The sequence below is a fragment of the Chanodichthys erythropterus genome, chromosome 24 (genome assembly GCF_024489055.1).
Source record: "Chanodichthys erythropterus isolate Z2021 chromosome 24, ASM2448905v1, whole genome shotgun sequence".
NCBI classification, from domain to species: domain Eukaryota; kingdom Metazoa; phylum Chordata; class Actinopteri; order Cypriniformes; family Xenocyprididae; genus Chanodichthys; species Chanodichthys erythropterus.
The window spans coordinates 29,865,285-29,892,472 of record NC_090244.1 but is presented as its reverse complement, the minus strand read 5'-3'; the positions used below and the strand labels follow the sequence as shown (position 1 = coordinate 29,892,472).

General features: G+C 43.1%; 1 protein-coding gene across 3 annotated transcripts; it reads left to right on the top strand.

The window, feature by feature from the left end:
• The first annotated feature begins 193 nt into the window (after positions 1-193).
• Positions 194-27,188, top strand: LOC137015435 (NLR family CARD domain-containing protein 3-like). Of its 3 annotated transcripts, XM_067380395.1 has the most exons (8): positions 206-310; positions 11,562-11,653; positions 13,661-13,764; positions 13,863-15,679; positions 16,314-16,487; positions 23,530-23,703; positions 25,982-26,028; positions 26,371-27,188. In XM_067380395.1, the coding sequence occupies exons 4-8, from the start codon at positions 13,875-13,877 to the stop codon at positions 26,898-26,900; spliced, it is 2,730 nt and encodes a 909-aa protein (XP_067236496.1). In that variant the 5' UTR covers positions 206-310; positions 11,562-11,653; positions 13,661-13,764; positions 13,863-13,874; the 3' UTR covers positions 26,901-27,188. The 3 variants fall into 3 exon arrangements, with proteins under 3 accessions (XP_067236498.1, XP_067236497.1, XP_067236496.1); XM_067380397.1 differs by lacking the exon at positions 11,562-11,653 and having other exon boundaries at positions 194-310; positions 13,893-15,679; XM_067380396.1 differs by lacking the exon at positions 11,562-11,653 and having other exon boundaries at positions 194-310.

Here is a 27,188-nt window from a genome sequence, read left to right as displayed (position 1 = left end):
TTGATAGAAATAATGATAATAATAAAGAAGCAAATCTATGTCAAGAGAATGTAATTTGTTTTCCCTGCTTTTTGGTCGATTGGAATTCAGTACGATCACTCTCTTGTCATTATTCTCTTTATGACCTCCCACTTCTGGTTGTAAATGAAAGCCGACAGCCGGTGTTGTGGGATATTCAGTTTTAGTGGCAGGTAACAAACTGTTGGTTATCTGAACTTCCTGTTGCCAGCTGCCGATTTTTCTCTGAACCCGTCTGTATTTCGAGGTTTAAACGTCTTTACACTGAAGATTTAAACAACCGCATATTGTGGTAAGTTCAGAAGTTATTCTTCATGTAACCATGCAGTCATATAAAACGAATGAATCTTTTTGTTTCTCTTTAAATGGGATAGATCTTTTTATTTCAAAATGGCAGAAACGCTGATTATTAAAGTCAAAGTAAATCTTTTAATATTTAGTTTTTTTTTCTAATATATATATATATATATATATATATATATATATATATATATATATATATATATATATATATTATAATATTTGTTAAAATTATTTCGTTTTTATATATAATTAAATATTATAGACTGATAGTCATGCATACATTTGATCCTGTATGTTTGTTTTTTTTTGTTTGTTTTTTTTTTAACATAAGCTATTGTCTTCCACCTGCACTTAAAATCCCAAAAAAAGGAAATAATGACAGAGGAATTATCACAAGTTACAAATAGCCACGCCCGATCATATATTAAAATAAGGCAGATTGTGATGTTTCTAGATGTGCTAGAATTATTTTACATTTCTTCTTCTTCTTAAATCTAACTACTATTTGGTCAAACATCTTAAGACAATTCTGTGGTTAAGTTTATGTAACTGGGCCCAGATCAGCTCAAGAAGTTTGAAATGAACACTTAACTGAGAAGTATTAGAGAGGTCCTAGATAAAGAATAGATGTTTGTGAGGACATCAGAGGATTACTGTGGGAGGATGGGTGTTGTTGTGTTACTGAAAAATCCAAGTTAAACCTGTTGTTAAAAAAAAACAAACAAACAAAAAAAAAAAAAACTGGTTTAACCTGTCAGCGATCACTGGGCCGCTCTCCATTACTCCTGCTGGTTGTTTGAGGCCAGTAATCTCCATCATGCCACTCCAGACTTCCTTCACTTTGTTTCTCTGCAGCTTATCCTCCAGTTTTTGCCTATAGGAGTCTTTGCCCTCCTTCAGCTTCCGTTTGAGTTCTTTTTTTATGCGCTTCACCTCCTCTTTATCCCCTCTTCTGAAGACTTCTTTCCACTCGTGATGGGTTTTGTCAACACAGAAATTGATATTACCAGTTACACAGTCCACCATACCGTCAATGTCATTCCTAAACGTATTGATTAAATGAGAACTACCCTAAAATATAAACACAGATCAGGCATAACATTATGAGCACCTTCCTAATATTGTGTTGGTCCCCTTTTGCTGCCAAAACAGCCCTGACCCGTCGAGGCATGGACTCCTTTAGACCCCTGAAGGTGTGCTGTGGTATCTGCACCAAGATGTTAGCAGCAGATCCTTTAAGTCCTATAAGTTGCGAGGTGGAGCCTCCATGGATCGGACTTGTTTGCTCAGCACATCCCACAGATGCTCGATTGGATTGAGATCTGAGGAATTTGGAGGCCAAGTCAACACCTCAAACTCATTGTTGTGCTCCTCAAACCATTCCTGAACCATTTTGCTTTGTGGCAGGAGCATTATCCTGCTGAAAGAGGCCACAGCCACCAGGGTATACCGTTTCCATGAAAGGTTGTATGGTCTGCAACAATGCTTAGGTAGGTGGTACGTGTCACACCTTGCCTTCTTCCCATAGTGCATCCTGGTGCTATGTGTTCCTCAGGTAAGAGACACACACGCACCAGTCCATCCACGTGATGTAAAAGAAAATGTGATTCATCAGACCAGGCCACCTTCTTCCATTGCTCTGTGGTCCAGTTCTGATGTTCACGTGTCCACTGTTGGCTCTTTCAGTGGTGGACAGGGGTCAGCATGGACACCCTGACTGGTCTGCAGCAATAAACTGTGATGCACTGTGTATTCTGACACTTTTTTATCAGAACCAGCATTAACTTCTTGAGCAATTTGAGCTACAGTAGCTTGTCTGTTGGATCGGACCACATGGGCCAGCCTTCACTCCCCACGTGCATCAATGAGCCTCGGCCGCCCATGACCCTGTTGCCGGTTCACCACTGTTCCTTTCTTGACCATTTTTGATAGATACTGACCACTGCAGACCGGGAACACCCCACAAGAGCTGCAGTTTTGGAGATGCTCTGACCCAGTCATCTAGCCATCACAATTTGGCCCTTGTCAAACTCTCTCAAATCCGTACGCTTGCCCATTTTTCCTGCTTCTAACACATATACTTTGAGGACAAAATTTTCACTTGCTGCCTAATATATCCCACCCATATATAGTATAGGACTGGCTGAGATTGATTCTCATTTTCAGAGAGGTAATAGTCCTACCCATACCCAGGGCAGGTGAAAGCTAGCCTACACAAAATGTGAGGCTAATGAAAAAAATGAATATGCAACATGCTTAGCTTAGTCAAAGTATAAGGATGATGTTAAATAGCCATTAATACATTATAATAAGCTACAGAAAGAACTGTCTCAGATAACATAAGAAAACCAACTTTGAAAATATAGCTGCAAGCAGCAATTACGGGGCCAAGCACAAAAAGCGGCACAAGAAGCCAGCCAACATGGCTGGGAGCATCAGATTAACTTCAACAGTGAGCAATTAAAGACCTATTAAGATCATTTTAGGCAAAAGAACTGAAAAAATTTTAAAAAATGAGGATTTACTGGTTCATCACTTTTGACCAATAGATTGCGCTGTGTCCAAATTGTTGTGCTATGGTCAGAGTGAGGTGACAATGACACTTGCAAAGTTTGGTGTCAATATGTCAAAGCATTGCAGAGATACAGCTTCAAGAATGGGTTTTGCATCATGCTTCAAATTCGTTGCTCCAGTATACGAAAATGGTTTGACGTATTGACTTGAAATCCATAACTTTTTTGTCAGTATGGTCTGAAGATGATACAGTTCAATTTTGTTGAAAATCAGAGCAACGGTCTAAGAGGAGTTCGAAAAGGTTTTTGAAGAAAAACAATATGGCGGACATGAAGTTCAGCCGACTATGGCAAATGTGACCAGTTTCTTTACAATTGGTTAATGAAGTCAAAAGTTATTAGCATTTTGGTAAATTTTGTTATAACTTTTGACCACAAGGTGGCGCTGGCCCGAAACTTCTCAAGCTCCTTCAGGGAATTGTCCTGATGACCCATACCGAGTTTTGTATCGATATGCTAATGCGTTCGTAAAATACAGTGTTTTAGCACAAAATTAAAAATGGCTGACTTCCAAAATGTCCGATATGGGAAAATTGGATATCATTCGACTCGACATGATGCCCAGAATTTAACGAGAATGAAATTTATGATTTTTGGACAAACCCATCAGAAGTTATAAGAAACATTTTTTCATATCTTCACTCCAGTAGGTGGCGCTGCGCCGAAACACTGCATGATGCCTCAGGTCATGCTTGTGATGACATGTACCAAGTTTGGTCTGAATACGATAAAGCATTACAGAAATACGGCCTTACGTCTATTTTCGCAAGCACTACGTACATTTCGTTTGCGTGTTTTTTGAAAACGGTTTGAGGAATTGACTTGAATTCCATAACTTTTTGTCAGCATGGTCTGAAGATGATCTGGTTCAATTTTCGTGAAAATCGGAGTAACGGCCTAGGAATATATCATTGCGCCTGCTGCAGCCATGATACGGCAGCAAAGTTCCTTGATTATTACGCCGGAATGAGAGTATAGTTCCTAGCCATATCAGCCTAGAAAATCGCAACTTTTCATTTTCTGTCGGTCTTAGTACACGATTTAACTACAGAAGAGTCAAGTTTTAAATAGGACAAATATCAAAACTCTTTGGTCATTTTTAAACGCGATGCTAACGGTCTAATCAGATTCAATGAACTATGCTAAGCTATGCTAAAAGTGGTACTGCCAGAACCGGAGATCGGCTGAATGGATTCTAAAATGTTAAAACTCAACTGTTTAACTCTAGGGGAGTTGGAAAATGAGCCTATTTTCAAAAAAAGTGGAGTGTTCCTTTAATGAGTGAGTCCTTGATCATTCATTCAATCAATTTCTTCAAAATGCTGATTCAACAGACTGCCCCTGCATGCGCATATTACTGTCCATTCTAAATAGTGTGTGAGATTAGAATAAGTGTGTGTCAGGAGTTTGGTTTGATTCCTTTTTTGCCTTTCTCTTCTAATTGCTTTCACTCTCCCTCAGCTGTTCGCTATCTTAATCAGCGGTTGCGCTCTGCACAGTCTCTCACCTGTTCCTCCTTTGCCCTGATTACCTTGCTATTTAATTCTCATGCCCTTCTCTCGTCTTTGTCGGGTTATTGTTTGTTCACTCATGTCTGCAGTTTACGCCTTGTCGTTGTGTGCTCATCTAGTCCTGTATCACAGTGTGTGCGTGGCGAACGAGGATTTCACCCTGTTTGTTTCTGCCTTCAAGTCTGCGCTCCTGTACTGCCGTGACTGCCAAGTGGACTGTGTGATCGGCGTTTCCAGCGGGCACCCTCTGTCTGCAGGCTTCCTGTACCAGGCATTCCGCCTGTTTGATCTCTGGTTCCTTTGAGTTCTCCTTCTCCTGATCTGCGTCCGCCTTGCACGGCCGGTGACCGGCAGACAGCCTATTTTGTCCTTTTACTGACTGTTTAATAAATTACAAGAACCAGCATTCGCTTCTGGGTCCTTTCTGCATTGTGACAGAATAACCCGACCACTATGGACCCAGCGAATGAGACGGCCATCCGCTCAGCGGTCGAGCTCCAGGGAGCTATGCTAGGAAGACATGCCGAGGAGTTATCAGCCGCCAGACACGCCGTGGATACACTTACGGCCCAGGTGACAGATTTGACCAGCCAGCTACATCACTTACGTCACGACCAGTCCTCATCTCCGGGGACGCGACAAACGGCCGAGCCTCGTATTAACAATCCTCCCTGTTATTCCGGTGAGCCTACCGAGTGCCGGGCTTTTCTCACCCAGTGTGAGGTGGTGTTTTCCCTTCAGCCCGTCACGTATGCTGCAGACCGCGCCAAGGTTGCGTATGTCGTGTCCCTTCTCACGAGCCGGGCCCGGGATTGGGGTGCGGCTGTCTGGGAGGCTAAGGCTGTTTGCTGTAATCGGTACATTTCATTTAAGGAAGAGATGTTGAAGGTATTTGATCTCTCTGTTTTTGGGCGTGAGGCTTCTCGCCAGCTGGCGGCTCTTCGTCAAGGAAGGCGTTCTGCAGCTGATTATGCGATTGACTTTAAGACTTTATCCGCCACCTGTGAATGGAATGAGGCTGCTCTCACGGCTCGCTTTTGGAGGGATTAAATGATGAGCTGAAGGATGAAATTTTTGCCCGTGAGTTTCCCTCACACCTGGATGAGTTGGTGGAATTAGCCATTCGTTTAGACAAACGTTTTGATCTGCGCAGACGCGCTCGTGCTGACGTCACGGGATTCCGGGAATCCCCTTTCACATCATCGGCACCAGCTGAGGCTCACCCAGAGCCTGAGCCCATGCAGCTGGGTAGAATACACCTTTCGTCCGCTGAACGTCAACGCCGCATCCGGGAGAGGTTGTGTCTTTACTGTGGTGGCACTGGACATTTTGCTGCCGCATGTCCAGCAAAAGAGAGAGCTCGCCAGTAGATCGGGGAGTATTGGCGAGCGCAACTCCTCTATCCCCATCCTTCAAATCTCGCACCATGATTTCGGCCATTCTTCGCTGGGGCACCTCTTCAGTTGTCTGTTCTGCCCTGATTGACTCTGGGGCGGAGGGAAATTTTCTTGATGAGACCTGGGCTGTTGAACACGGGCTTCCCCTTCTTGAATTAAAAGAGACTCCCACAGCTTTTGCCTTGGATGGTCGTGTGCTTTCTAACATTCGGTGGACTACTGCCCCGGTGAGTCTCACCACATCGGGCAACCACCAAGAGACAATTTCTTTTCTAGTATTTCATTCACCTATGGCCCCTATTGTCCTAGGACATCCTTGGTTAATACAGCACAATCCCCAGATCAACTGGTCTAATAGTTCTATTATATCATGGAGCTTGTCTTGTCACACTGATTGTCTTGTCTCTGCTGTTCCTTCTGTTTCATCTTTGTCTGTTTTTCAGGAGGGGTCTATTGATTTATCTGGAGTTCCGGAGGAGTACCACGATCTGCGAGCGGTGTTTAGTCGTTCCCGGGCTGCTTCTCTCCCCCCACATCGTCCGTATGATTGTAGTATCGATCTTCTTCCGGGCACCTCTCCTCCCCGTGGGCGTTTGTATTCCCTGTCCGCTCCCGAACGCAAGGCGCTTGAGAGATATCTAGACGAATCTCTCACGGCAGGTACTATTGTCCCTTCCTCCTCTCCCGCTGGTGCGGGATTTTTCTTCGTAAAAAGAAGGACGGCTCCTTGCGCCTGCATTGATTATCGTGGGCTGAATGACATCACCATTAAGAACCGGTATCCTTTACCTCTGATGTCATCGGCCTTGAGATCCTGCAGGGGGCAAGGATTTTTACGAAGTTGGATCTCCGTAACGCATACCACTTGGTGCGCATTAAAGAGGGGGACGAGTGGAAGACGGCGTTTAATACCCCATTAGGACATTTTGAATACCGGGTTCTACCGTTCGGGCTGGTCAACGCCCCAGCCGTTTTCAAGCGCTCGTAAACGATGTGTTGAGAGATATGCTCAACATATTTGTCTTTGTGTATCTGGACGACATCCTCATTTTCTCTCCATCTCTCCAGGTACACACCCAACACGTACGTCGCGTATTACAGCGATTATTAGAGAATCGTCTCTATGTCAAAGCGGAGAAATGCGCGTTCCATGTCCAGTCGGTTACCTTCCTTGGTTCAGTCGTATCTGCAGAGGGCATTAGCATGGACCCCTCCAAGGTTCAGGCTGTCACGGATTGGCCCGTTCCCGAGTCGCGCTTGGCACTTCAGCGGTTTTTAGGGTTCGCGAACTTTTATCGCCGCTTCATACGTAATTTCAGTCAGGTTGCCGCCCCCTTGACTGCTCTTACGTCTGCTAAGTCCCGTTTTGTCTGGTCTAAGGAGGCTCAATGCGCGTTTGAACGTCTTAAAGGATTGTTTACATCCGCTCCCATTCTGATTTCGCCTGATCCAGAGAGACAATTTATTATTGAGGTTGACGCGTCGGATGTCGGGGTGGGAGCTGTGCTTTCGCAGCGCTCCGCTCTTGATCAAAGGGTTCACCCGTGCGCGTTTTTTTCACGCCGGCTCTCACCTGCGGAACGCAATTATGACGTGGTGTAATCGGGAACTCCTAGCCATTCGGCTGGCCCTGGAGGAATGGCGCCATTGGCTGGAGGGTGTCTCCACTCCATTTATTGTCTGGACGGATCATCGTAATCTAGAGTACATCCGCTCTGCTAAGAGACTTAACTCTAGGCAGGCTCGCTGGGCTCTTTTTTTTGGGCGTTTCGATTTCTCGATCTCTTTTAGACCTGGGTCCAAAAACGTTAAGCCTGACGCTCTTTCTCGCCAGTTCTCTTCCTCTGAGGGCGATTCCTCCACAGAGACCATCCTACCAGAAGGATGCGTGGTGGGGTCCGTCACATGGGGTGTGGAACGGTTGGTGAGAAGGGCGCTGGCTCACACTGTCGTTCCCCAGGGGTGTCCTGAGGGTAGGCTTTTCGTCGTCAGGTCAGTTCGTCCAGCTGTTCTTCGTTGGGGTCACGCCTCCAAATTTGCTGCGCATCCGGGGGTGGGACGCACTCTGGCAGTCGTTCGCCAGCGATTTTGGTGGCCTGCCATGGAACGTGAGATACGTCGCTTTGTTGCGTCATGTTCTGTCTGTGCTCAGCAAAAGTCCGGTAATTCGCCTCCCGATGGTCTGCTTCGGCCCCTCTCTATTCCGTCCCGTCCTTGGTCCCATATTGCCCTGGACTTTGTCTCGGGGCTTCCCCCCTCCAGTGGCAATACGGTGATTCTTACGGTCGTTGACCGCTTTTCTAAGGCAGTTCATTTCGTTCCTCTCCCTAAGCTTCCGTCCGCTAAAGAGACTGCACGTGCGGTCGTTGACCATGTCTTTAGGATTCACGGGCTTCCTACTAATGTGGTTTCGGACAGGGGACCCCAGTTTGTCTCTAATTTTTGGAGGGAATTCTGCCGACAGATTGGGGCTACTGCCAGTCTGTCGTCAGGGTTCCACCCTCAGACCAATGGCCAGGCCGAGCGCGCTAATCAGGATCTTAGTCGGATGCTTCGTTGTTTAGCAGCCCATAACCCCTCCTCCTGGTGCGAGCAATTGACGTGGGCGGAATACGCTCATAATTCGTTGCCGTCATCGTCCACTGGCCTGTCTCCTTTTTCGTGCTGCTTGGGCTACCAGCCGCCTCTGTTTCCTTCTCAGGAGACCGAGGCCGCTGTTCCCTCGGTCCAGGCTTTCATTCAGCGCTGTCGTCGCACTTGGAGAAGAGTGAGATCGGTTCTTTGCCGAACAGGGGAACGCACCCGTCGTGCCGCTAACCGTCGTCGGTCTAAAGCACCTAGGTATGTGTGTGGTCAGAGGGTTTGGCTCTCCACACGCAACTTACCCCTTCAGACGCCCGCTCGGAAATTGGCTCCCCGTTTCATTGGTCCCTATGCCGTCACTAAGGTTATCAGTCCAGTGGTTGTACGGCTCAGGTTGCCCCATTCCCTTAAGCGCGTCCACCCCGTTTTCCAGGTCTCATGCATTAAGCCTGCGGTTCGCTCTCGTTCTCCCCCTCTCCCCCCTGCTGTTCTCGCTAACTCCCCCGTCTTTAGGGTTAAGAGGCTGCTTGACGTCCGACCCCGGGGTCGGGGCCATCAGTACCTTGTCGATTGGGAGGGATACGGTCCGGAGGAGAGAAGCTGGGTACCGGGAAGGGATGTGCTGGACCGCTCGCTCATCGAGGACTTCCTCCGCTCCCGTCAGTCTTCCTCGGGGCGCCAGGGGGCGCCCGTCAGGGAGGGGGTACTGTCAGGAGTTTGGTTTGATTCCTTTTTTGCCTTTCTCTTCTAATTGCTTTCACTCTCCCTCAGCTGTTCGCTATCTTAATCAGCGGTTGCGCTCTGCACAGTCTCTCACCTGTTCCTCCTTTGCCCTGATTACCTTGCTATTTAATTCTCATGCCCTTCTCTCGTCTTTGTCGGGTTATTGTTTGTTCACTCATGTCTGCAGTTTACGCCTTGTCGTTGTGTGCTCATCTAGTCCTGTATCACAGTGTGTGCGTGGCGAACGAGGATTTCACCCTGTTTGTTTCTGCCTTCAAGTCTGCGCTCCTGTACTGCCGTGACTGCCAAGTGGACTGTGTGATCGGCGTTTCCAGCGGGCACCCTCTGTCTGCAGGCTTCCTGTACCAGGCATTCCGCCTGTTTGATCTCTGGTTCCTTTGAGTTCTCCTTCTCCTGATCTGCGTCCGCCTTGCACGGCCGGTGACCGGCAGACAGCCTATTTTGTCCTTTTACTGACTGTTTAATAAATTACAAGAACCAGCATTCGCTTCTGGGTCCTTTCTGCATTGTGACAGTGTGTCCCAAAGCAGTTGAAAAGAATATGCCAGAAGTCCCTGGATGGCCTACTATTTCCAGTAGTAAATAAATCCATGCACACCATAACTGCTAATATTGCCCACAACCCATTGCACTTAGGAGGATGATTCAGTTCAGACCTACAAACATGAATAAAAAGTTTCATAAAACTACAAACATGGTGACGTGCACGAGCAATGAGGGGTTTCAGTGACTAACAATCAATATTTAACCTGATAAATATATATATATATATATATATATATATATATATATATATATATATATATATATATATATATATATTATTGTTAGCAAGGTTCAGACAAACAGATGAAAAAAAATCAGGATAAGTTCCAATGCTGCATTTAATGACAATCCAATGGGCAAGAATACAAACAAGTTCTAATGTAAACGAAAACCAGACAAACACTGCTTGATGGTGAGGAACTAATATACGCATAACTAAAAGACGAACAGCTGTGAAGATGATTAGTGTCCATGGAAACTGAGTGGTGAGAAACTCAAAGGAACACATTTGACTGATGAAAACAAACTGTAAGTCCATGAAAATGAAAATAATATGACTGAAAATATGATTGGCAGATCATTATGCTACTTTTTTTTCTCTCCAATATGATAGAAAATGAAATGAAATGTGGTGGTTGTTAACTGTGACAAGATGATTGACAGGCCAGTTTATGGTGAAAAGACGCACGTAACAGTAAGCGTCTGTTAAAAATGCAATTTAATGACATGACATCTACTCTTCTGCTACACACTCAAAATTATGTACGTTTCTTCACAAGAGAACATGACAAACTGATCATCTCTTCCTCTTTACTAGTAAATAAAGATGAATGAACATTAGATTACCTTGAGAAAAATTAACATGTAGCTACTGTACCTGATATTTATCCAAATGAATCAATAATGAATCAAGATTGGAATCAAATCACAAACTTATGAATTGAAATCGTAAAATTTGTGTCAACCACTAAAAACAGTAGCAGTCATTGCACCATGTAAACATTAACATGTTGTCACTAAACTTAATGAAATTATGTTGTTACCAAATGTCTTGACAAACACAATACACTTAGTTTTTATTAATTTATTTATTTATTTTAACAAGTGAGAGTGAACTGTACTGATACCTAGCAAACGTTCCTCTGACCTTAATTCATGTTTCCTGTTTGGTTGTTTTTGGGGAACCGATTCCTCCACTAAACAAATGTTCTTTGTAGGTTTCAAATTGTTATTTAGCTGTGTATAAGTCACAGTATTGTTTAGTTGATGAGAAGGAACAAAACAAAGACCTTTTTAAGATTAATTATTAGTGGATTCATAATTTTCTATCTTTGATAAGGAGGATCAGTGAAAAGTATGACAAACTATTCCTGTGCCATTCAAGTTTATGACAAAGTTGTAGATGTCAGTCGTTTTTTCTTATTCCTTCTTATGGAGCCTGATTGATTTAGTTTACCCCCTAAATGTTAATTAATGCATAAATTATCAAACATGAACTAACATAGTTAAGGCAGCTGACTCCTGTCGTAGTTAAGAATAGCTCTTCATTGGTTTGTGATTAGTTCATATCTTCACTAATTATGAGTTCATGTTGAAGTAAGTATTAATTCAGGTATGAGTACATGATTATTCATGTATGTTTATTCTGAAGTGTTACCCTTTACACAGTATTAAATGTTCACCCTAAATGAAAAGTAATTATTTGCTCAACGTTTTTTTTTTTTTCTTTCTTTTTTTTAAAGATGCAAAAGGATCACAGAATGATCCCATGCGACACGTGTTGTATATTCCAAGTGTTCTGGGGGTATACCTCAGGGTTTGGTGAAAAACAAACCAAAATGTAATGTATTATTTAAATGAAAACCCTGATTTGTGTTATCTGTTAGTGCTACAGTTCACTCCGACTCGGACAGTTGTGAGGAATCAAGACTAACAAAAATGCAACACAAAATACAATCCATGTGCCTTCTTCTCTGAGGTAAATATATCCATTGTTCCTCGCAAGAGGAACCAAGGCAGACATAGTTTGTTCCGTAAACCTCTATTTAATTTATATATATATATATAATATATATGCTGTACTGAAAATCTGAAAACTTATTTTGTGTACCATTACACCCTATTAAGGATATAGTGTACATGAACTTGAACTGGTTTACTTGTGTAAATGCAGTTATTATTTTGACTTATGTACTATATGTAATGTTATGGCCCTGGTCTAGGTCAGGACCACAACATAAATGACACAACAATGAATGGCTGTTTAATACTCATTTTTATTTTTCTTAGTTGATCTTTTGATCAATCTTTTTATGCAGTTGCAGTTGAAGAGTACCAACAATAGCATAAGAGAAATAAACAAAAGAACTGAAGCAAATTATCAGGGGTGAGCAAATGCCAAAACAATAAAACAAACAACACTCTAACTTCCCATTAAAGAAACTAACTACACTGTGCATCAAAATAAAGAAACAAAAAATACAATGATGTAACCTCACTCCTTGTCCACTCAAAAACTGGAGAAAAAGGTAATGGCCGAGTGTTCTACAAAAATAAATAAGGCACTCACTCCCTACAGCTTCACATGTGGTTTACAAACAGGGGCGCCGTTGGCACGGGGGACAGGGGGGTCAGGACCCCCGTGGTTTTGAAAAGATAGAAGTCGACCCCTGCACTTTTGATAAGGGCTGCTTCAGTCACACTATATCACCTTTTAGCTTAGGATATTTTCTTTCAAATGAGACCATTTTCACGTTTCTGTGAGCTTTCGTTCGTAAATAATCAGCTGTTTTGTCGCGGATGTGAACAGGAAATGCGCTCTCAAACGGAGAAAAACACACGATCTCCAAACCATCGATCAAAGTGTGCTAACGTGCAAAGCGTTTTAGGACAGGTCGATGGTAGCCTATATAAATCATGCCCGAACGTTAGCGTTTGTCAATCAAGCCAAACCGTCCATTCAGAAACTAAGAAATTTGACACTTTAAGGTAAGGACGCTGATCTCTCAGGTTGACGCGCGAGCTGGCTTGACTGACGTTTTCATGAGGATTTATAGTTTATGGACTGTTTTGATTTCGGTAATTACATCTTAAAAGGCAAAAGCATTGATGGCATCCATAAAAGAGATATCTGAAATATAAACTAAAGTGATATTGCCTCATCCAGTGGATGACGCACGAGAGGAGATCTGTGCGTTTCATTGGTATGTGTATACTGTAATACTGCATTTACAATGCTTATCAGTGGCGTGCACTTTGATTGTGAAAGTGAAAGTGCCTTTTGCGGTCGCATCGCGGTGCTCATTTCATACTTCATTTCCCGCGTTCCGTTCAGTCTCGCGCGAGCGCGGAAAGACGCGTTCAGCGCATGCATATGTGCACCGCCCGTTGTCATAACAACGCCGCTCACTTTGAAAATGTCTCCTGTGCCCCTGTTTACAAACATGAACAGTAGAACACTGAAGTTCAGGACATAAAACTCTCGCAACACATGTGGCTAACTCTGTTAGAATGTAACATGATTTAACAGCATTTTCACTAGAGCTTAACACACAGGACTAACACATAAGCAATCATGATCAAAGAGAGACACACAGAGAAATGATCATAGCAAGCAGCAAAGAGAGTGGCAATCAGAGAAAGAGCGAGAGCAAAAGTGAGAGCATCCTCCAGCGAGATCCGGGGGAATTTATAGTCCAGGTCTCATCTCTGGTCCAACCACCGGCAGTCTCTCATCAAGCCTGGGCCCAATCCTGTTAGAGAAGAGACAAAGGAACATATCCACAGCATACAATATGTCATAGACGTAACAGTAAACATTTGTTATGTGAAAACTAGTACAGGGCAGAACTATATATATAATGATTTTAAGCATTAACATTTTGCAGATTAAATCTGTAAATTAATCAATATAAATATAAAGTTAATTCCAGCTATACTATATATATAAAATGTCATTTTGTTTGTCTTTTGTCATTATCACCAGGAGGAAGAGACGATTCTCCAGAACCCAGCAGGTGTGTCTGTGAACAGTAATAGATCCAAGAATCGACCCCTTTTGATCAGTGATTCCATGTCCTCTGGCCCTTAGTAAGTATGAACATTTAGTGGCTAATTTACTGTTGTGCATTTCAAATGAATAATGATTTCAGAAACTCAATGAGATAATATCACTGTCTTTTTGACAGAAAATTTCCAACATGCACTGCATCCCACAGACTGGAAATCTGAAATCAGGGGATGATGTCCTTCAGAGAGCCAAAGGTCAACACAAAACCAGCATGAAGATCAAGTATGAGAACTTAGTTGAGGGAACCAATGTCCAAGAGAATGAAACCCTCCTGAACAGGATCTACACACAGCTCTATATCATAGAGGGAGAGAGTAATGGAGTGAATGAAGAACATGAGGTTTTACAGATGGAGAAAACAGCCAGAACACAACACTCACAAGACTCTCCAATCTACTGCAATGATATCTTTAAAGCCTCACCTGAAGCAGGATGTGACCAAATCAAGACTGTTCTTACTAAAGGCATCGCTGGAATTGGAAAAACCGTCTCTGTGCAGAAGTTCATTTTGGACTGGGCCGAGGGAAAAGCCAATCAAGATGTAGATTTCATGTTTGTGTTTCCATTTCGAGAGCTGAACTTGATCCGAGATCATCGGCACAGTCTTCACAGACTTCTGCTCGACTTTCATCCTGAACTTCAAGATCTGGACTCAAAGATCTATGAGGAGTGTAAAATTGTGTTCATCTTTGATGGACTGGATGAAAGCAGAATCACACTGATGTTTTCAGATGCTCAGAAAGTTTGTAATGTGACTGAGACTTCATCAGTGGGTGTGTTGATGTCAAAGCTTATGAAAGGAGAGCTGCTTCCCTCTGCTCTCATATGGATCACCTCCAGACCAGCAGCAGCCAATCAGATCCCTTCCGAATACATCAACCGTCTGACAGAAATTCAGGGATTCAATGAGCCTCAGAAGGAGGAATATTTCAGGAAGAGAATCAGTGATGAGCATCAAGCCAGCAGAATCATCTCACACATCAGAAGAGCAAGAAGCCTCCACATCATGTGCCACATACCTGTCTTCTGCTGGATCTCATCCACTGTGCTTCAGAAGCTCCTGGAAGAAGATCTGAGTGCAGAAATCCCTAAAACTATGACTGAAATGTACATCCACTTCCTGCTGATTCAGATCAACAGGAGGAATCAGAAGTATGAAGAGAGAGATCCAGAGAAACTCCTGCTGTCCAACAGAGAAGTGATTGTGAAACTTGCTGAAGTGGCTTTTAAACAGCTGATGAAGGGCAATGTGATGTTGTATGAGGAGGACCTGAGAGAGAGCAGCATAGACATCACTGATGCCTCAGTGTATTCTGGGATTTGCACTGAGATATTTAAGGAGGAATCTGTGATTCATCAAAGGAAAGTCTACAGCTTCATTCATTTGAGTTTTCAGGAGTTTCTTGCAGCTTTCTATGTTTTTTACTTCAATTTGCACACTATTATGGAGACAGTGACCTTTTTTGCACTGCATAATTTGCTCAAAGGAGCAGTAGATGCAGCCATTAAAAGTGAAAATGGACAGCTGGATCTGTTCTTGCGGTTCCTGCTGGGCATCTCACTGGAGTCCAGTCAAAGACTCTTACCGGATCTACTGACACACACAGTGGAAAGCTCAGAGAGCATCCAAGAAACCATGCAGTACATTAAAGAGAAGATCAAAAATGGACATGGACTCTCCACTGAGAGGTCCATCAATCTGTTCCTCTGTTTGTTGGAAGTGAAAGATCAGACTCTATCCAGAGAGATTCAGGACTTTGTTAAATCAAACAAACACTCAGAGAATAAACTCTCTCCTGCTCACTGCTCGACAATTGCCTACATGCTTCAGATGTCAGAGGAGGTACTGGATGAGCTGAAATTCAAAAAATACAACACATCAGATGAGGGTAGAAGAAGACTGATACCAGCTCTGATCAACTGCAGAAAAGTGCTGTGAGTTTATGCACAGTTAAGAGACAAAAGTTTATATATTAGGGCTGTCAATTGATTAAAATTTGAGGGCTCAAGCTTTAGAAGCAATTTAGTTTTAACCAAAAGTTTTAAACTGAAGCTCACACTGGAATAAATAACTTATTGAGAACACAACGTGAGTGTCTGTTCTCTCTGCCATCTATTATGTAATCAGTCTGGCTTTCTTTACACTGTTTGAATGAATTAGCTTACTGGATCACTGGATTGAAAACTTTCCAGGAGTGTAGTGGCTTAAAATGATCTGATCGCAGACAGAGAAGCAAAATTGGGTTTGAATAGAAATTTCTGCCTACCAGGGTTACAAGGTGCATGGGCAAAGAATCAGTGAATGAATCAGTTAGGACCTGGTGTAACAAATGTGACAAACCAGATATGAATGCATTTATTTTAATCATTGCTAAATAAATAATGCATCTTCAATGTGAAAGACTATTCATGAATCCAAACTGTATACATACTAATCTCTTTTTTTTATATTTTACAGCAGCAGTTGTTCTGGTTAAAAAAAAAAAAAAAAAAAAAAAAAAAAAAAAAATAACTGACTTGTTTGCCTGTTGAAGATGCCATGACACTGTTGTGTTCTGCTCTTTTTCAGTCTTGCAGGATGTAATCTGACTCATCAGTCCTGTGAAATTGTGTCATCAGCTCTACAATCCCCAAACTGTGCCCTGAGAGAGCTAGATCTGAGTAACAATGACCTGCAGGATTCAGGAGTAAAGCTGCTCTCAGACAGCCTGAAGAGTCCGAACTGTCAGCTGGAGATCCTGAGGTGAGCAACATTTGATTTTTGATATCCTGGATACTTGTAATTCAAGATTTAAATGTTTAGTGCTAATGGTGATTTTAGGGATCCAAGCACAGAAATAGCAAAACTAGATAAAAAACTAGTTTGTCAAGACAAACTTGGATGTTGGATTGAGAAAGAACCAGAATGTTTGAAGTAGTTTTATCACATATTATCCAGAAAGTTTGAAGTAGTTTTATCACATGCTATCCATTCTAAATAGTATTAATAATTAGAATTAGTGAGTTCCCAATCATAGTATGTTGGAAAGAGTACTCCAATGGTACCCTGATGGTGTACTAATCTGAAGTGTAGATCTGTGCACACTCTAATGGCTAATACTGCTCACAACCCATTGTGCGTTGGACGAGAATTCGACTAGAACTACAAACTCTAATACAAAGTTCTGTCATGAAACTCTAGATGGCGCATGCTAATAGGTCCTTAACTCAACCTGCATGCAATCACATCATTCTTTATAGGGCACAGCTGACTGGTTCTTGCTGCATCAGTAGCCAATGAGTTAGCATTCTCAACCTTCAAATACTTGGTTTGCATTTGCTTTAGCAGTGCGGTGCACTTTTAGAAACCCTTCAGCTTCCCCAGCTCCACCTATATAGATCTGCTATGGGTAATTCATGTATGCTTGTGGCAATCAGGACGGGGCTGAGAGCCGTTGGAACGGAGTGAGTGCTGATGAACACTGGTCTCCCTTCCAAGCTTGGGTAGCGGTATCAGATGGCAGGCCTTGGAGAATCTGTCAATGACCGTAAGGATGGTTGTGTGACCGTTGGATACTGGCAGGTCTGTGACAAAGTCAATAGCGATATGTGACCAGGGACAGTGTGGAAGGGGTAAAGGTTGAAGCAGACCAGCAGGCGGTAGTCGTGATGGTTTCTGCGTGTTGCAGATCTGGCATTGATGTACAAACGTGGTTGCATCTGAGCACAGCATAGGCCACCAGAATCGGTTCTGCAGGAGATGGATGGTAGTCGTAATACCAGGATGACCGGAGGAGGGCAGACAATGAACCTGATCCAATACCCGCTTCCGAAGGGTTTCAGGAACAAAGACTTTATCGGGAGGACAGTCAACTGGAATTTCTGTCTGAGCGTTAGCTTGTTCAATCTCTGTCATGATGTCCCACTGTATAAGTGCCACAATGATTCGGGTAGGCAGAATTGTTTCAGGAGGATGAAGGGTGTGATCATGTTCATGCTGTCTGGAGAGAGCATCTGCTTTGGTGTTCTTGGATCCAGGACGATATGTGACCACAAAGTTTAACCGGGTAAAGAAAAGTGACCAGCGTGCCTGCCTGGGGTTAAGTTTCTTGGCTGTTCTCAGATATTCTAAGTTCTTGTGGTCAGTGATAATGGTAAATGGGTGTGTGGATCCCTCCAACCAGTGACGCCACTCTTCAAAGGCGGCCTTCATGGCCAGAAGCTCTCTGTCCCCCACGTCGTAGTTCCGTTCTGCTGCAGTTAGTTTCCTGGAATGAAAGGCACAGGGATAGAGTTTAGGTGGAGTACCCTGTTTCTGTGACAGAATGGCACCCAGGCCAGAACTGGAGGCATCAACCTCTACCAAGAAAGGGAGATCAGGGTCGGGGTGGTGCAGAATGTGCGCTGAGAAAAAGTGTTGCTTGAGGTCCTTGAATGACTGAATGGCAGGACCAGACCATACAAGACGCTTGATTCCCTTCTTGACCATAGACGTGAGTGGGCTGGCTACTGAGCTGAAATTTCTGATGAACCGTCTATAAAAATTGGCGAACCCCAGGAAACGTTGTAGCTCCTTTAGTGTGCTGGGTTGTGGCCAATTGAGAACGGCACTGACCTTGTGCTCGTCCATTGCGATGCCTTCTGGACAAATGACGTACCCCAAGAATGCGGTGGAGGTTCTGTGGAACTCGCATTTCTCCGCCTTGGCATACAGTTGGTGCTGAATTAGTCTCTTGAGTACTGCTCTGACATGATGAATATGTTCGCTAAGGGTGTCAGAATAGAGTAAGATGTCATCACTGTAAACTATGACCATCTTGTTGAGCATGTCTCTGAATACGTCATTAATAAATGACTGAAACACGGACGGACTGTTGACCAGACCGAATGGCATAACCAGGTACTCATAGTGACCAGTGGCTGTGGAGAAAGCCGTCTTCCATTCATCCCCCTCAAGAATCCGAATTAAGTTGTATGCGTTGCGTAGATCCAGCTGTAGTATCTAGCCGAACGAAGCTGTTCCACTGCTGCAGGGACCAGGGGTAATGGCTATCGAAATTTGACTGTCACCTCGTTGAGCCCACGATAGTCAATGCATGGTCGAAGTCCCCCATCCTTCTTGGGAATGAAGAAGAATCCTGCAGACTCAGGAGATGTAGAAGGTCGTATAAAGCCCTTAGCTAGTTCCTCTTCAACGTATTTAGTCATAGCTTTGGATTCAGGCTGTGAGAGGGGAAATATGCGTCCCCTGGGAGGCGTTGCGCCAGGTATAAGATCAATGGCACAGTCGTAGTCACGGTATGGCGGCAGCTTTGAGGCTTTAACTTTACTAAAGGCCACTGATAAGTCTTTATATTCCTCAGGCAGGTTAAAATCAGTAGTTTCTTCTTCAGTGACATTGACCGATCGAAAGGGCAGAGAAGACATGAGTGAGAGGCATTCTGGGTAGCATGCATAGTTCCACTGTGTGATCTGTCCCTCCTTCCATGAGAAATGGGGGTTGTGTCTCCGAAGCCAGGGTAAACCGAGAATGACCGGAGTGTTGGATGTGGGGAGTATATAAAATTGAATCCTCTCAGTGTGAAAGAGACCAGACTGCATCAGTAGTTCCTGTGAAATGGACGATATAATTCCAGACCCCAGCGGTCTTCCATCTATCGCCTCCACTGTTAGGGAAGATGAACACTGAATTAGGGCTATGTGATTATTGAGGGCAAAATCACTATACATAAAATTTCCAGCAGCCCCCGAATCCAAAAGGGCCATCGAGGATATTTGATTACCATTGGCTGGATATTTGATTACCATTTATGGAGATTGGCACAGTGACACACAGTACAGGCTTTAATGCATCAACCAGGAAACTCCAAGTCTCTCCCCTCATTGCGACAGGCCAACTCGGTTCAATCGTGGTTCAGTCCCTTCCTAAATAATACTTTGAGCGTATCATTCACCCACGTCGTCTGCCCAGCGAGAGTCCGAAAAGCGAGCGCATATTCAGCCGCCGTTTTCCTTCCCTGAGAAAGTTCCAATAGACGCTCGCCTGTGCTCCTGCCCTCGTTGGAATGATCGAACACCTCCCGGAATCGCTGCAGAAAACTCTCAAAGGATGGGAAAGCTGAGCCGTCCTCTCTCCAAACCGCCGTAATCCACTCTAATGCCTTGCCAGTGAGCAATGAACAAACAAAGGCAATTTTCCCCACCTCAGTTGAGTACAGATTGGGTTGTTGTCCCACAAACAGCGAGCACTGAAGCAGGAAACCCTTACATATAGTTGGGTCTCCATCAAACTTTTCTGGGAAAGCCAGACGAGGGCTCACCTGAGACGGCGTCTCCGATGCGGGTGTAATGGCGGTGTTGGCGGCTGTTGTTGTTGTCGGCGTGGGAGCGGAAACATGGATGTTTTTAAGAGCCTTCACCAGCTCCTCAGTAATGGATGTGAGGCGATTCAACTGATGTTGGTGTGCAGCGAGCTGGCTGGCCTGGGCAGATATGGTGGCACACAGATGGGAAAAAGCCGCTAGATCAAGTTCTGGCGAGGTCTTCTGTGACGACTCGTTACTCACAGTAGGATCCATTTGCAGGCTTTATTATAAAACGTAGTCAAACAGGCAGTGGTCAGAACCGGCAGATACAGTGACAGAGGGAAGACAAAGTTGTGGTCATAGAACAAGTAGGAGATCAGGACAGGCGGAGAACAATCGCAGGTCAAAACACAAAGGTGGTGTGATCAGTACCAGGTACGGGGCTGATTGGAAATGTAGTGAAAGTGCGAGTGTCAATATTCGGGTGAGGGCGCCCTCTGCTGGCCAGACGAGGGGATCACGGAGTTCGTCCCTGTGACAGATTCTGAATCAATCTCCTCTTCTTCTATTTCTAACGGTTCCTCTTCACATGCTACTGTGTTTACATTTTCTCTAATGCTATCCGTGTCTGTGTGTAACCATCTAAAGGTAAGTTTCTCTTACTTTTTCTATCCCATGTCCTCTTTGGGCTCACCTGTAGCCCTGTTTGTTTTTCTTTTTCTAACTCCCTCCATCTGCATTTCTCCTGAAACTTCTACAGTTCCTGAAACTTCTACGAGTATTGGGAACTGACCTTCTGGGGGTATAGTTTGTGTGTTTGTCTGCGTCCCTTAATATTTTTCTTGCTTGTCTTGCATTTTTCAACAAATCTTCTCTATCCTTTTTGGAACAGTGACAGGACTTCATTTTCTTTTTCTTTCTTTTTTGTTTCCCTTTTTACATTTTACTCATATGAATCAGCCATGGAGGCCGTTTGCAAACTCTTGTCCTGTCTCGACCCAGTCGCAGAGGCTGTCTGTGAACTTTTGTCTTGCCCAGAATCAGCCACAGACCCTGCACTCACTCGTATAATACCAGGCACTGTAGAACACACTCACAAAATGGCGGCCACAACTCAAGTCACAGTTGATATTCATGAGCCAAGTCAAATCACGGCTGATCTTCATGAGTCAAGTCACCATTGATCTTCACAAATCCAGTCACATCACCGTTGATCTTCATGAGCCAAGTCAAGTCACAGTTGATCTTCATGAGCCAAGTCAAGTCACAGTCGATCTTCATGAGCCAAGTCAATCACAGTTGATCTTCGTGAGCCAAGTCAAGTCACAGATGATCTTCATGAGCTAAGTCAAGTCACCATTGATCTTCATGAGCCAAGTCAAGTCACAGTTGATCTTCATGAGCCAAGTCAAGTCACAGTCGATCTTCCTGAGCCAAGCCAATCATAGTCGATCTTCGTGTGTCAAGTCAAATCACTGCTGATCTTCATGAATCCAGTCAATTCTCCACTGATCTTCCAGAGCCTCGTCACGTTTCAGTGGATCTTTCAGAACCTCGCCACATTATGTCTGACACCCCAGAGTCACATCTTGTTGCAGTTGTCGTACCACAACCCCCCTCTGTTCTGTCAGGGGAACCCGTCATCAAGCATCAGAGGTTTGCATCCAGCGTGGAGGATCCACCACTGGTGTCAGTACGAACAGCTGGATTCCATGGATAATATAATTTTGCAAAATAAACATAATTATTTTTATTTATAAATAATTTACCTTATCTTCTCCTGTAATTTGCACTTTATTCAACTTGCATTGATTTCCTTTATATTGTCACTTTGCATCCAAATAGTGCCAAAACAACAACAACAACAAGAACCACTCTTTATTTTTAAATAAACTAAGTCTTTATTTCTGTTATTTTTAATTGGCATAAGTAGATAATGATTTTATCACCATTCATTTAGATAAATCATATATTTTATAATTTTAGTTCTGATCTGCAAAGATAATTTCTTGAAACATTTTTTCTAATTTATTTCACCTTCACAACAATCACAACATTCATACAAGTCCCTTTATTATTAACTGGGGAATGAATTTTCATACATATTAGGACTTTTAGGGCTCATTCATGTATTCTTTGTCCCTTTGCAGGGCTAATTAATTCATCCACTATTTCTAAGTGGACAACGAATGCGCCTCACCCCATCGAATCACACTCAAGTCACAGCCAGGGAGGGCTATGCTCTCACTGTCCACAACAAACAGAGTTTATTTTCTTATACAGCCACAGTCACAGATATACTCACACAGACGCTCACCCAGACTACATACACACATAAATGCAATTTTCCCATTCTACACTCCCTTGAGTGACCTGTTAGTTCTGATCACTTTTTTTCCTCACTGATAACACTTCCTCAACACATTGAAGAACAATATACTACAGGATTTATCCGTGCAGACCTCTGTGAATCACTTCCTCAACACAACAGAGTGATAGCATTAGGACTTCCTCATATTTTATGTGCACTTACCTATACTTTAACTTTTATTTATTTACTGCCATCCATCAAGGCCCACTTGACAGTAAACACAGTGCATGCATTGCAATTATTTCTTCTGGAATCAAAGGATCTTTTTTAGTGTCCTTACCACCACGGGCAGACTCTGAACAATGCAGATGTAACATTTGTCGCCTTATCCCCGCATAGATGACACACAAGAATCTGAGAAACAATAAAGTGTATTTTATGGACAAAGAAAAACACTGCAGACATAAACCATAAATTGAAACAAGAAAAACATAAAATGAACAAACTCTGTATGCACTTTTATAACATTTTTAAACAGTAATCAGGACAGAAAAGAAACACACATACCCGCAGCAGTATCAGCCATTTTCTGCTGAACTATGGTAAGCGCAAAAGGACAAAATAATTACTGTCTGCAATTTATTATCCACTAGGGGGCACCAAAACACCATTTGATTCCCTCTAATTTCATGTAATTAAACAAAATGAATATTGTTATAATTAACATTCTTTTTAACTCCATTACACAAACTAAGCAAAAACTGCTTACCTTTATGTGGCCACCTATTTTGTGTTGCTCGTCCAGCTGATGTTGGTGCCGCTGAATAGGGTCGTCCTTCTCTGGTAGTGCAGGATCTATGCTGTGGCCTCTCTATTACAGTCAAATCGAGAAATTAAAAGGTTCAAAGTGTCTGGCAGTGTGCTGTCTGTAGAATTTATGGCTGTGTTGCTGTCCTTGTAGCCAGTGAAAGACTTTATCTCCTGTTATGACATGGTGTGAAGTGACATAAGATGGCAGCACATCTAGAAGCAGTGGCCCTGCACTCAAGTTTTAACAGTCATTCTAAATAAAATATCAGTAGCCATATCCAGTCAGGTCTATGTTTTTGAGTCTTCACTTCAATTTCCTAATCTTCTGGTTAAGATTATCTGATTTTGTATATCTGTTTATCTGTTTTGTGTTTCCTTAGGTTGTCTGGCTGTATGGTGACAGAGGAAGGCTGTGGTTATGTGTCTTTAGCTCTGAGTTCAAACCCCTCACATCTGAGAGAGCTGGATCTGAGCTACAATCACCCAGGACAAGCAGGAGTGCAGCTGCTCAACCACAAACTGGAGGATCCAAACTATAAACTTCAGATACTCAAGTATGTGGGGCAATATCAAGATCATTATTACTGCTATTCTCAGTTGAGATTAAATAAGTGAATGTGCATGTGTTGAACGCCTGTGTACACATTCGAGTCAAATGAAGTATACTTTGCAAGGCTGTGCGTTCGACTTCACATACAAATAAAAAAGCATACTTGCTGCTTAATTGTCTGTGTCTGCGTTGGTGTACTGCATAAAGTGTTTCTTGAGATACATATTCAGTTGAGCTGAATCTCTGTGGAACCTTTTATCAAAGCGTTCTTTGTTTTTTGCTCTGCAACCAGCCGCTTAACCATCTGAATCCAGGAAAGTTATCACTCTGCTTTCGGGTTGAGCAGGCCAGTGGGGTACTGCTGTTGGGAAAGAGGACATCCGTGCTGTAAATCATTAAAGAAAGGTTCAGAGGAGATGAAAAGGGTGTTCAACCGCACTGCTTATGGTAGAGAGGCAGAGAGGCATTCTGGCTGATCTTTGTCCGGGTCCACCAGCATGGGAGTCGGGCATTCTAACAAGGAGGCTAAAGACCACAGTCTCTAGTGTCAGTTGCCAGAGTGCCTATTGAGTTCAGGGCAGTGAGGTTTACATGCACAGCTCTTGTTACACTCCTGCTGTTGAGCTTCAATTCAACATCTCTCCAGATTCTGAACCCATGCAGCTTGGTCAAACATGAATGTTGAAGGAGAAGGAGTGACGTAGAGCCCAGGGTCTGTCTCTACTGCAGTGCTGAGGGACACTTGATATCTTCATGTCCAGTAAAAACCAATGCCTATCAGTAGACTCAAGGTTATTGATCACGCCTTTTCGCATTCATGGCTTCCCGATGAACAGGGTCTCTGGCGGTACCCCAGTTTATTTTTTAATTTTGAAGGAGCTTTGTTGGTTACTGGTGGCCACTGTTTTTCCTCTGGTTTCCATCCACAGAGCAACGGTCAAACAGAGCGGGCCAACCAAGACTTGAAGTACACATTGTGGTGTCTTGCTTCACAGAACCCATCCTCATGGACTCTCATGAGTTGAGTATGCACATAACTCGATTGCCAGTGCCATCTACGGGCCAGCCATCATTATTTTCATCACTGGCCCCATCTGCTCACGTCTTTGTCTAAAGGTGTCAGCAAGGTTAAGGTTAAGATTAAGGCTGATCGCCACCGGTCGAAACCTCCCCTTTACGTCATCAGTCAAAAAGTGTGGATTTCTTCCAGTGAGATTTCTCTCCACTGCGTTTGTAAGAAATTAGCTCCCAAATTCATTGGCTCATTTCCCATCACCAAGATTTATTAGTTTGGTAGTTGTTCATTTAAATCTTCCTCCAGCGTACAGGAGAATTCATTCAGTTTTTCATGTCTTCAAATGAAAGCCAGTTTTTCATTCTCTCCTTAATCCATCTGCTCCGGTTCTTCCATTGTTGCATCTTATAGACTGGGAACCAGTATATTCAGTTCATCATATATTGGACTTGAGGCGGAAGGGATGCGGTTTCCAGTATTTGGTGGATTGGGAAGGTTATAAATCACTCTCTGATTGTTGATAACAACCAAGAGTTGATTTTAGGGGATTGGTACCGTCACGGTTCAGGTCTGTATTTTCAATGCTGTTGTTTTTCTATCGTGTCTGTGGTGTCTGACTCATTCAGCATCCATAGCAGCTTATCAGCTGACGAGTCTAATCAAGCCTGTTGTTCATTTGTTCTCCCCTATATATACCTCAGCGTGTGCATTAATTCCTTGCCAGTTCATTGGTGTAGTCTCATTGTGTTGTCCTCTCATCTAGAGTTTATTGTTGTTGCCCCTTTCTCTTTGTGCTTCGATTTTATACCACGTTGGATTCCCTGTTGTTCACAAACCAGTCTGGATTATACAGATAGGACTGTCCAACTGATACTTGCTTTTCAAGTTCATTGTCTAACTCTAATAAGCCTCATCATCTGTGATATGGATGTATTTATCATAATCCATGACTGTTGTGATTGTTTTCACTGTGGACTAAATAAACTCTATGTTTAGGTTTAGGTGTGACATTTTTTTGTGTTCAAAATCTATTTAGCTGTGTGTTTAGTCACTTAGTCTTGAATTTATTGTCACTGTGTTATGGATGCTGTTGGTTTTTAAGCTGATCTGTCTTTAGATCTCTGTAACTATTAGACTGCTATTAAGTTGATTAGACTGTGTCTTAAGAATTCTGTATTTGGCTCCTGTTTTCCATTTTTGAATGCCTCATTTTGAGAAATACTTATTTACATAAGTGCTGACTAATGTTTCATTGGTCTCTTTCTAGTTTGGATCATGGGGAACATTTCAGAATTCAAGAAGGACTGAGAAAATGTAAGACTTTTCTTTTACTTACACATACATTAATAGATAGAAGATAATTTTGTAAAATCCAAATAAGCTTTACAGATCTTTATTGGAAAGGGTTTTAACAATGTTTTTCATGCGTTTATCACTAATGGTTTAAAAGCGGGGAAAAAAAATCAAATGTCAATGAAACTTCTGTAAAGTTTAAATCTGTTTTATGCTCATACAAATATTTACAAAATATAAATCTCCTAGAAAAAAAGCAGTTAAAATTGGCAGGATGTTTCATTTTTGCTGAGTACACACACACACACCGCTCTGAAACTTCACATATACTTCTAATCTTCTTCTTGTGTTTCTTGTGTTCAGATGCCTGTGATCTCACACTGGATCCAAACACAGCACATGTTAAACTCTCTCTGTCTGAGGAGAAGAGAAAAGTGACACACGTCAAAGACCCAGAGTCATATCCCGATCATCCAGAGAGATTTGAAAACTATGAGCAGGTCCTGTGTGGAGAGAGTCTGACTGAACGCTGTTACTGGGAGGCTGAATGGGGCGGGAAGGGGGCTGGTATCGCCGTGACATACAAAGGAATTAGCAGGAAAGGAGGGAATGACTGTTGGTTTGGATACAGTAACAAATCCTGGAGTCTGTACTGTACTGCAAATGGATTTACTGTCTGGCACAATAATATGAGCAATAACATTATTGCCCCTTCACCGTCATCTAACAGAGTAGGAGTGTATCTGGACTGGTCATCCGGCACTCTGTCCTTCTTCAGCGTCTCTGACACATACACACTCACACACTTACACACATTCAACACCTCATTCACTGATCCCCTCTATGCTGGATTTAGGGTTTATGATGCCTCAGTGTCTCTGTGTCAGATTTAACAACCTGCGGTTGGTCCGTGCACTTTCATTTGACCAGGGGCGGATACTGGACATTCTGGCCCAATCACACCATAACACGCTGGCTTATTATGCACAGAGCAATTTTTAACACCATTGTAGGGGATTTTACAGTTAAAGACCCAAGGACCAGATACGATGAATGAAGGAGTTTGTAGGCTGCCCTCTGTACATTCTCATTTCCACAGTAATTATACCAAGTCACTAAGCTGTGTCATTACTTAAAGGAAGACTCCACTTTTTTGAAAATAGGCTCATTTTTTCAACTGC

Excerpts from the sequence above, each read along its gene's own strand:
- LOC137015435 (XM_067380396.1), top strand. The coding sequence starts at position 13,875 with ATGCACTGCATCCCACAGACTGGAAATCTGAAATCAGGGGATGATGTC. Across the intron at positions 15,680-16,313 it reads ATCAACTGCAGAAAAGTGCT|TCTTGCAGGATGTAATCTGA; the intron begins GTGAGTTTATGC and ends GCTCTTTTTCAG. Across the intron at positions 16,488-23,529 it reads TGTCAGCTGGAGATCCTGAG|GTTGTCTGGCTGTATGGTGA; the intron begins GTGAGCAACATT and ends GTGTTTCCTTAG.